The sequence below is a fragment of the Diabrotica virgifera genome, chromosome 8 (assembly GCF_917563875.1).
Source record: "Diabrotica virgifera virgifera chromosome 8, PGI_DIABVI_V3a".
NCBI classification, from domain to species: domain Eukaryota; kingdom Metazoa; phylum Arthropoda; class Insecta; order Coleoptera; family Chrysomelidae; genus Diabrotica; species Diabrotica virgifera.
Genome location: NC_065450.1, coordinates 184,314,687 through 184,326,686, shown reverse-complemented (window position 1 = coordinate 184,326,686; position 12,000 = coordinate 184,314,687). Strand labels below are relative to the sequence as shown.

Genomic DNA, 12,000 nt, shown 5'->3' with positions numbered 1-12,000 from the left:
TTATAAAAATGCCACAAGAAAATAGCTTCAGAACAACAACAAGAAATAATGCCGAAAGAATGGTGTGGTAGTATTATTGTACCAATACACAAGAAAGGAAAAAAGGAATCATGCATGAATTACAGAAGAATCTCACTAATCAACACTACGTACAAAATATTGGCTTCGATATTATTAAAAAGATTAGTACAATACGCCGAAGAAATAGTTGTTGGTGACTACCAGTGTGGTTTCAGGCCTGGCAGATCGACTATTGATCGAATATTTACAATAAGACAACTGCTTGAAAAGTAATGGGAATATAATCAGGACTTTCATCAGATCTTTATAGACTTCAAACAGGGTTATGATTCAATTAATCGTGCCACATTATGGAAGGCAATGATCGAGCTCGAAGTAACACAAATGTGTGTAAGTAACTCCTTTGCACAAGTTAGAATAGGGGGAAAAATATCAAATGCTTTCTGCGTAAATTCTGGACTGAGACAGGGAGATCCGTTGTCCCCATTGTTGTTTAACCTGGCCTTAGAATATGTCATGCGAAAAGTTTATCCAAAAATCAAACCAGACATAACTCATAACTGCTCGGGGAGCAAAAATCATACTCGCCTTTGCCGATGACGTAGACGCAGTTGCACAATCAACATTAGAAATTAAGGATATTTTCTCAAGCTTTGAAGAAGCTGCATTAAACATCGGTCTAAAATTAAATGAAGACAAAACAAAATACATGGTCGTCTCAAAACAAGAACGACGGCGAATAAGGCAAAATATTACTAATAAACGATCATAACTTTGAAGTGGTTAAAGAATTTAATATCTAGGAGCAACAATCACAAATGACAACAAATTAGAGCGAGAAGTTGAAACGCGAATAATGGCAGGAAACAGATCTTTCTTTGCAACGAAACATCTAATAATGAAGTCAAAACTGCTTTCACGAGGTACAAAAATCCAGATATATAAGACCATAATACGACCAGCAGTCGCGCATGTAAGCAAAACATGGACGCTAACAAAAAGAGAAGTAAATAAATTGCTGGTGTGGGAACATAAAATCCTTCGAATAATATATGGCCCTTGCAGAGACAGCGTTACAAACGAATGGAGGCGCAGATACAATAACGAGCTAGAGTCTCTATTCGGAAAAGAAAATCTAGTCAGATATATAAAGGCTAATAGACTCAGATGGGCAGGGCATGTGATACGCGTAACGACAATCGCCTTATAAACAATGTGTTCTAAAAAAGGCCATATGGAAGAAGGCCTGTAGGGCGGCCTAGAAAAAGGTGGAAACATGCAGTCAAAGAAGATATAGAGAAAATGGGAGTGCGACAATGGGAATTAGTGGCGCAGGACCGACAAACATGGAAGGCAATAGTAAACGCGGCAAAGACTCACGAAGAGTTGTAGCGCCATTGATGATGATGATGAAAACGATGGAACGACAACTTACTGGAGGCATATTGAAAAGACAGACAAAGTTATGTTTACACAAACAGAAGAAGTAAAACAAAGAACGCCCAAATTTGGTACGGTTCCACAAAAAAGAAAATACATTTTTAAAGACGCTACATTACCTTTTTCTTTTCCTTTTTGTCTTTTTTCTTTGGCGATGGCTCCTTTTTCTTCTCAGGTTCCGGTTTTTTTACAGGTTCAACTGGTGGAAGGGGCGAGGGGGATTTTGAAGGCGGCCTTTGGACCGGTGATGCTTCTCTGCTACTCATCTTTACCGAGTCGTTTGACGACTCATCATCCCTAAAACGACAAAATAAAATAATAATTATATCATCTCTACCACTTGTAGAAATCGATTTCATTTATTTTATCAAAATGACTAATTCACATTGTTGACAAAATAATTATCGATACGACTCACAGTTTCAATGACGTCATAAGTGTTACCATTTTAACTGTTTTAAATCTCTAATGATGTGCATGTAAAATATGTTGACAAACAATATCTAGGTACTTTTTGTTTTGTTTAGTGCGAGACAAAGACAAAAGCCACATTCTTTATTTTTACGTTACATTATGTCTTTTATGATTGCTGTTTTGATATGCAGTGAAAAAGCTGGTCTTAACCAGAATAAAATTCAATCTGATTTTATTTTAAGTTTGTATGTAGCCATTTTGATTAAAATTAGTGAAGTTGCTGAAATATTTAAATAATACACATAGTGAAGTTTTAGTGTAGGTTAATCCTGATTTTGAAAACTCAGAGGACCAGGAGAAAACTAAGTTTAGTAAGTTGTACTTACTTTATTTTACATTTAAAGTATACTAGTAGATTACAAGATATACTAAAGACTTCCACAAGGAGAAAAGATGAATGGATGAATGACGAGATACTGAATATGATGGAACAACGGAGACAATATAAGAACAAAAATGACAATAAATACAGGGAGATTAACCACGAAATAAGGAAGATGATAAAGCAGGCAAAAGAAAAACACTTTGAAGAGAAATGCAAAGAGATCGAGGATCTCCAAAAAACATACGATCTATTTAACCTACATAAGAAAGTCAAAGAAATGGCTGGACAAAGAAAGCAAAATCTAACTGGTGCACTTCTGGATAGACACGGGGTCGCTATAACAGAGACCGATGAGAAAGTACAACGTTGGGCAGAATACATCGCTGAACTGTTCGATGATGAAAGAGGGTACCTGGAACACATAGAACTTACTTCAGGAGAAATAGGTCCATATATTACAACGGAAGAAATAATACATGCGTTCAAAACAATGAAGAACAGAAAAAGCCCAGGACCTGACATGCTTCCTATCGACCTTTTAAAAATTATAGATGAGCAGCATATTGATATTTTAGTGGTACTCTTGAACAAAATTTATAGCTCAGGCACATTACCCAAAGAATGGTTGACGTCGATCTTTATTTGCCTCCCTAAAAAGAAAAACGCACGAGAATGCGGCGACTACCGCACCATTAGTTTGATGTCCCATGTGCTAAAGTTGCTACTGAAAGTCATCCATAACCGAATATATCATAAACTAGACATAGACATTAATGATACGCAATTTGGGTTTCGCAAAGGCCTGGGAACTCGTGAAGCTCTTTTTTCACTTAACATACTTATACAAAGGTGCCTGGACGTCAATCAAGATATATATGCGTGTTTTATTGACTATAATAAAGCATTTGACAAAATACGACATGAACAATTAATGCATGTTCTGGAATCAAGGAAGCTGGACTACAATGACCTCAGGATTATATCGAATTTATACTATAAGCAACGAGCAAAAGTACGTGTTAACGATCAGCTGTCGGAGGAAATTGAAATCAGACGTGGAGTGAGACAGGGATGCGTGTTGTCGCCGGTTCTTTTTAATGCCTACTCGGAAGAGATCTTGAAAAAAGCTCTGGATGGTGAAACAGCTGGAATAAAGGTAAATGGAGTTCCCATTAACAACATTAGATATGCGGATGACACTGTTATCTTAGCTGAAAATATTGGGGATCTTCAGAGGCTGGTGACCAGAATAGCAGAGTTTGGAGAAGAATATGGGCTAACAATGAATGTCAAGAAGACAAAGTTTATGAGAATATCGAAAACTCAAAGAAATAACGAAAATCTCGTCATCAACGGATCCAATATCGAACGAGTCGATCAATATGCATACCTTGGAACAATGATCAACTCCACAGGAGATTACTTACAGGAAATCAAAATCAGGATAGAAAAGGCTAGAGCAAATTTTAACAAAATGAGGAAAGTGCTCTGCACAAGAGATTTGAAGTTGGAGCTAAGAGTTAGGTTGGCTAGGTGCTACGTTTTCTCGACTGTTTTATGGAATGGAAGCTTGGACCTTGAATGCTGCATCAATGAAAAAACTAGAATCATTCGAGCTGTGGGTGTACAGAAGAATTCTGAAAATATCGTGGACAGAACACGTTACAAACAAAGAGGTTCTGAGAAGGATGACTAAAGAAATGGAAATCCTAAATACCATCAAAACAAGAAAATTGGAATATCTCGGACATATTTCACGTGGAGAGAGATACAGCTTGCTCCAATTGATTATGCAGGGAAAGATTCAAGGAAAGAGAAGCATAGGGCGACGCAGAATATCGTGGCTGCGCAACCTGAGAGAGTGGTACGGATGTACATCAAATGAACTTTTCAGAGCAGCCATCTCTAAAATACGAATAGCTATGATGATTGCCGACCACCGCCGCGGAGATGGCACTTAAAGAAGAAGTAGATTACAAACCTGCATTTTTTAGCCCATTAATTTCCAACGTTATGTAAACGCAACATTTTTAATTGTATTATTTTTAATGTCTCACTACTTGAATAACATTTTTATTGCTATATTTTATTTAAAACAGAATATAAAGTACAAATCTAATAAAAAATTTTGAAATAATTATGGCATGTCATGTAATACGCATAAAGATAAAGACAAGAAGAAGAAGAAGTATTTTGATAACGATTTCCGAAGTGGAAATCGAAACGTCAAATAAACTTAATCATAAAATAAAATTGTGTCTTATTCCCAACTAAAATAGTAAATTGCATGAGACCACAAGAAAATAGCTTCAGAACAATTATTATATTTTATGTTATTTAATTATAAAAGATTATAATTAGGATTTTTAGTAAAAATGCTTATTTTAAAGATATTTTGCTTATCTTTGTTTATTTTACTTCTTATGACAAACTATAGTAAAATTTCATGTTACTTCCTGTCTTAACAAAACTCTATGAAGTATACAGAGCTATAATAAAACTCTAATAATTCAATAAATCACAAGAATTTTAATCCCTTAGGCATAGGAGATAATCGGGAAAACCCATCGTTATACCTGCCATGTAATAAACTATTACTTGTCTCCAGAAAGCCCAAATTTATTATATTGTTGTAAAATAGTACCAGCACATTTGTCTAAATTTAAATAGGCACCAATCACATCTGCAGATGTTCAAAGAACTTTTTCTACGTATAAATAATATATTATGTATAAATAATAAATTTTTGCCCGATTCATTCTACGCCCTGTGCCCGTTTCAACAATAAGATGAATACTGTCATACGACCGTTTGTCGTGACGACCGAAGTTGTAAAGTATGAAATAAGCCATACTCTCACTGTAAATAACTTACCTTTCACTCGTAACGATAGTCATTAGTTTTCGAGATATGTGCAGTTAAACATGTAACGGCACAGTTATTTTATTTTGATTAAGGTTTTGTGCCGCTTAATTTTTAATTTCAAATATCTCGAAAGCTAATGATTTTATCGTTAAGACTGAAGAGTATATTATTCATTCTTAACGATAAAATCATTAGTTTATGAGATATTTGAAACTAAAAAATTAAGCCGCACAATATATTAATCAAAATAACTAAATAACTGTGCCGTTACTAACTTCAAATATCTCGAAAACTAATGACTTTATCGTTACGAGTGTAGAGGATGTTATTTATACAGAGAGTATTGGAGAATTTAAAAATTGTACTAATATGGCAATTTCACCAGTGACGTAGAATTTGGGAAGGGTCAACCATTTGCTTTCCCCTGTCCGCCTGTCGTACGTCTCTGGTAATAGCCGGAAACCTGTATTTAACATAATTTCATAGGGTGTATAATACCTACACTTTCTACCAACTATGAAAAGGATATGTCGAATAGTTTTAAAATACTGAGCAAAAATAATTTTTAAATTTTTAAATAAAACACCCTGTAACTCAATAAGGAACCATATTTTATTGAAGTGATTTTGGTTCAATCTTAATATTTTGAGGTCTAGAATCGACAACTCAGAGATTGGATATTCTTAATGAAACCCCCTCTATAAGCAAAACTATATCTTTTACCATAAGGAAAAAAAGAAGAAGAAAAAAAGACAAATTTGTTAATTAGTAAAAAATTCCCAGGAACCCGATATATAATTAGAACAATTTTCAAATGTCATTTTAGAGGGGAGTTAAATTGAAATTTTAATTTATCAATACATTTATCGAAATCATACATAAAAACAAGCTGAAAATGCGAGCTTTATCATAACGAAAACTTCGTTTATTTACGTATATATATTATATATTCATAATATGGAAAATTGCTATTATGAAAAGTTGTTTAGAATTAAAAATTATGTTTTAATGTGCAATTATATCATTCTAATTTAAATGTTATGAACTACGAGTATAAAGGTACTTTATTAATAAAATTTTATATATGTAGCATCATAAGAGGGGAGTTAAATTGAAATTTTAATTTATCAATACATTTATCGAAATCATACATAAAAACAAGCTGAAAATGCGAGCTTTATCATAACGAAAACTTCGTTTATTTACGTATATATATTATATATTCATAATATGGAAAATTGCTATTATGAAAAGTTGTTTAGAATTAAAAATTATGTTTTAATGTGCAATTATATCATTCTAATTTAAATGTTATGAACTACGAGTATAAAGGTACTTTATTAATAAAATTTTATATATGTAGCATCATAAATCTTAGACCATGAAGAGCGTTTTATGAAGAATAAATTCTCTTCGTCAAATTAAAAATAAAAGAGTTATAAATGAAAATGTTGACCAAAAATAAATGACCATAATTTTTTATTCCAAACAATATATCATATAATCCGTTCGCTAAACTCTGACACAACTGGCTAGTGATTTTAGTCAGTAATTTTGTTAATTTGGCAAAAAATAATTACTAAATAATTAGTAATTTTGGCAATTTTTTTGTAAAAAACAAAACAATTACCTACTAAAATCACTAGCCAGTTGTGTCCGAGTTTAGCGAACCGACTATAATAACAATTTTCATTTCATAACAAATGGAACAGTCCATTTATCATTAGTACATTAAAAGGGAGGCCGTTCGTATTCGCGGTGTGCAAGTACTTGGAAGGGAAACGAGAAACGACCGTGCGCAAGTCACGGAGAAATATTGCAACTATCTTAAATAATTCATACTGTCAATTGAAATTGTCAAATTGACGTATATTTCATACCTTCTGTCATTGAAGCAGAAAAATTATATATTGCTCCACAATATTGATATAATATGGAATTATCATATAAAGGTAAATTTAATTAATTGTAGTTTGCTTGCAGTACTGCATTTTAATAACTAATTTTATTTACTACATACAATTATTTACGTTTTCATAACATAACCTGAATCTTATTTTTTCTTCTTATTATTTTTTGGACTATGGCCTTGACAATTATCCAGTAACCAGGACTAATATAATTGGCCAATATAATTAAAAGTGCGAATAAAAGTACAGAGCGTAGAAATAGGGGTCGCTTTGCCGAACTTGCACGGTCCCAATAAACCTGTTTAAAGTTAATAAATTATTGCTTTCAAAATATACTTAAATTGTATTTTTGAACATCTTATTTGTTTTATATAATAATTAAATTCACTATCAAATGTCATTGATATTTTATTATTACTTAATTTAAAATTTAGTTTGACATTCACGCAATGTCAAACTCAAATGTAAATAACCTATGTTTGCTTAAAAAATTCAGATTAAAAAAACTAGCCTACTTACTATAAACGATTTCAGCTGACGTTTAGTGTGTCGGCGGAAAATAAAAGGATTGTGACGTCACATTTTAGACATTGAGGTCGATTATCTCGAAGACAGTTAGATATATCGAAATTCCGTTTTCAGATTCGGATTCAGAAGACAAAACTACATAAGAATCCATCGATAAATCTGCTCTAAGTATTGAAGGAGCGGCGACGCAATAACACACAGACTTTGCGAATTTATAAACGAAAAGTTTTCGTTGATAAAAGTAAGGAGATTTTAAGCAGGTTTATATTCTTTTGGTAACAACCGCGTTTTTGCAATTATCAAATATCTAACAAATTAAATATCTCATGAATTATTAAATATTTTTTAACCATTTTTTTTAGCTTAATACTGGTAACATAGCGCAACTTCTCCTATTAAATAAAATAAATTTATAGTGCTTATTTAAAAAGCAAAAAATATTTTTTTGCAAATTCGATTTTTAAATTTTATATATAATTATTTAAATAAATAGGGGGTCAAATTTAATTTATTGAGTTTTAGGTGAAAGATTTGTCCTTCAGCTTTGTAGAAAAAAAAAAACACTTCATTAAAATGTAAATTACCTCAGCAATTAAAAAAGTAAATATTGTGCAAAAATGACCCATAATATTTATTTAAACAATGATCCCCTCATATGATTTGGATATTTTTTTGAAAATATCTTTTGTATTCACCTAAACTTTTATATAAAATTTATTCCAACATGTACGGAATTACATTTTGATTTTTTTTATTTTATTAGGCTAATAGACTTGTAAACTATATTGAAGGAGAAATTGTTTTTACAAAACTAATAACAAGTACTTACCTGGAAAAGAGGGTATTATTTTCTACTTTAATTTCTGGCTCCTTAGGAGTCGAAGGGGATCTACTTTTCGGACTACCGAATAAATTACTTTTATCTACTGGTCGATTGGGGGGAGGGGGCGTGGGTTTTTCCTCTTTAACAACTACTTCTTTAGAATTAGTAGTTGAACTGGGATGTTTCTCGATCTTTCTTTCTTCCTTTTTGGAATGTTTCTCTTCTTTCTTTTCTTTGCGGTCTTTTTTCTTATGCTTGTGTTTCTGTCTGTCTTCGGGTTCATTAATTGTCTTTTCACGCTTTTCTGGTTTCTCTATTTTTTCCTCTTCTTTTGGTGGTTCCTTAATAGGTTCTTTTTCTTTCGGTTTTTTATCAGTCTGAAAAATATTTATGATAAAACACTTCAAATTAATACGTTTGATGATCTATATTTTTACTCAGAAGACGAAATAGTTGTCATTGGTGTAATTTGAAATGAAAAGGAAATTTTGTTTCAGAGGTCTAAAATTACCTTTGATATTCAGCCGTGTGATGGATGACAGAAGTTATCTTTAACGTAAAGTTATCCTGTAGTTAAGTTATAATCCTCGAATTGGTGTGATGTATCATATTTAACTTAACTACTTGCGTTATTTCTTGACAGTTCTTGAGATATCTGATATATCAACTGTCACTTTATAACGCGACGTTAAACCTCAAGTTATGAGATAACTTTGTAGTTATGTAAGGATATGTAAGGTTAGGTTCATCTTTTGACTTGTTTTTAGACAGAAATCAAGTGAATTTAGAAGCTAATAATTTAATAATTAAGAATAGAAGGATAATACAACTTTAAAAATTATACAAAAATCAAATTATATATTATATATTATAATACGAGAGATATAAGTTGAAATTTTATTTTAAGTGCCTACTGAGCTTTCTATCCAGAGTTGCCAGATGATATTTTATAAATCCCCCACTTAAAACCTTAACTTCCCTCAAATTGAAGCTCAAATACCCCAAATTTAAATTTTTGCCACATTTTAATAAATTAGTAGTCAAATGAAGAGAACAGTAAACCAAAATTATACTACTTATCAACGAGGGCCCTGGAAATAATTAATAGTTCCTATCGTCTTCGATTATATGGGAGTATAATATACAGTTATATGCACATTTGCAAACTTAATTTACCATGACCCCTTAAAATCTTCCATAATTTTCCGCCCCCAAAAAATCCCACGACAATTTCTGCTTAGAAAAATTTCCCTAGACGCTTCCCAAAATTGTGGGAAAATATACAATCTGGCAACCGTGTTTCTATCTACCGTTTGAAACACCACCGAACCCGAACAGCTGTTTGCTGTTCGGCACTGTTCGGTCATCGACGGTGGCCGACAATGGGTATTTACTTTTACCATCTTTTACGATCATCTACCCATCTTGTAGCATGTTCCGAACAATCTATCGCGCTCACTCCAACTTGTACTATTTCTACATAATGTTCTCTTTGTTACGTCTAACTTTGTTTCTCAAATGTTATTTCTAATATAACGTTGAAAAAATAACTCATAACTGTGAAGAATACATCACACCGAATTTTACCTAAATAGTTATGGGCATCGTTATACCTGAGAGTAATCTTAACTTTATAGTCCTGTCGCCAGGGGGGGGGGGTACAACGGCCTCCTTAATTCAGATGGACTTACCCAAGTTTTTTTTGTATTTTGACCCGTAGAACACGAATTTTTTGGGTAACAGTTGATCCGGATGTCGATAAGATTGTTATAAACAAAGAACTTGAGGAATTACATAGCAGCGATTTTTCGCAAAACAAAACATTTTTTTGTATTTCTTGGGTGATTCTCAGCAAAAAATGGTCTTACAAGTTTTTTCGTAGGATGCATAGTTTTAGAGATAAACGCGGTTGAACTTTCAAAAAATCGAAAAAGTGCAATTTTTGAACCGGAATAACTTTTGATTAAAAAATAAAATAGCAATTCTGCTAACTGCATTTGAAAGTTCAAGTCAAATTACATCGGTTTTGATTATTTGCATTGCTAAAAATTAAGTTTTTATTTGTCAGACAAAGCTAGCAACACATAGTGTTTCCCGTGCCAAATGCATGCGTTTTAATGTACGTAATATACGTAGAAATTCTGTATGCGCGCCTACTCGTTCGATTTCAAATTAGAAATGCATGGAAAACACAATTCAATCACTATGTGTTTAAAGCTTTGTTTACCAATAAAAAAATTATTTTTTAGCAATAAAAATATTCAAAGCCTATAGAATTTGACTTGAACTTTTTATTGAATTACTTGAGGAAATATCACTTCTTGACAATCTTGTTATCGTAGGTGACTTTAACTTTCCCGATATCTCATGGCCAGCTATTTCGTTATCTGACGGTGTTAGCTCTCATAATTTATTTAAAAATTTTATTATAAATTCCAACCTGTCGCAACTTATCACCAAACCTACTAGATTTAGACTTAATAATCAACCATCAACGGTCGACCTGGTAATTACAAACGAAGAACAATTAATTTCAACGATAGACATATCTTCTCCAATTGGAAAATCCGATCATGCAGTGATAACTTTCCACATTCAGTTTAACTTATCGAAAAGTCTTAACAAAATGTATACAGACTATAACAGTTACAGATTTCTTTAAAGTTAATTCCGCTTTACATCAACTTAATTGGAATAACCTTTTTCATAACTTAATCGATCCCTCCTCAATGTGGGACACTTTTCTTGACACTACAACTAGAACTATTTCAGTTCATACAACTGAACGTCAGCTGTTTAGAAATCAATTAAAACCTTGGATCAACCTTGCCGCTACACGCTTAATTCGACATAAACGGAAGCTTTGGCAATCTTATAAACGCACAGGTTCCCTTGATGATTTTCTTGTTCACCGTAGATTTTCCAATAGAGTAAAACAATCTTTGCTAAACCTAAGGAAAGATTTTGAAGAATCTATCATTGCAAGTGATAATAGTAAGAAAATTTTCCGGTACATTCGCACATCTTTATCATCTAAAGTCTCCATACCATTGCTTCAAAAAGCCGACGGGTCTTTATGTTCTTCGAATAAAGAATCCTCTGATGCTTTATCGCTGTTTTTCACTCAGGTTTTTACAGATGAACCTAATGATGCCGTTCCTCAAATAATGTGTCCACGTTTGCATGCAACTCTTAATGACATCTCTTTCACACCGGAGGTAATTAAACAACATTTACGGAAACTACGCAACAATTCATCGCCTGGTTTGGACGGACTAACCTCCTTTTTCCTAAAACAATGCGCATATTCTGTAGCAATCCCTCTATCCCTTATGATGAATACTTCCTTTAATCAGGGTTATCTCCCTTCATCGTGGAAATTGGCTTCGGTTACTCCTATTTTTAAGAAAGGCAATAAACTTGATTGCAATAATTATCGCCCAATCAGCCTAGTACCTATTGTCAGCAAGATCATGGAAGCCATTATTTCTGAAGCTATGTCTGAGTTTCTCCTTCACGAAAATGTGATTCCTCACCAACAACATGGTTTTATTAAAGGTCGTTCAGCAATCACGAATTTACTCCATTGTGTTAACGATTGGTCGTCATCTTTA

At 32.8% G+C, this 12,000-nt stretch overlaps 1 protein-coding gene across 3 annotated transcripts in view; it reads right to left on the bottom strand.

Annotated features, from left to right (window-relative positions):
• The window catches only part of LOC114337486 (protein ENL), a 136,682-nt gene that overhangs the window by 12,178 nt on the left and 112,504 nt on the right, over positions 1–12,000 (bottom strand). For all 3 annotated transcript variants that reach the window (XR_007700085.1, XM_028287933.2, XM_050657986.1), the window contains exons 6-7: positions 8,393–8,763; positions 1,581–1,758 (exon numbers count right to left, since the gene is read on the bottom strand). Coding sequence is in view for 2 of the 3 variants with exons in the window: in XM_028287933.2 (XP_028143734.2) it covers positions 1,581–1,758; positions 8,393–8,763 (549 nt within the window). In the remaining variant the exon portion in view is untranslated. The remainder of the gene's footprint in view (positions 1–1,580; positions 1,759–8,392; positions 8,764–12,000) is intronic.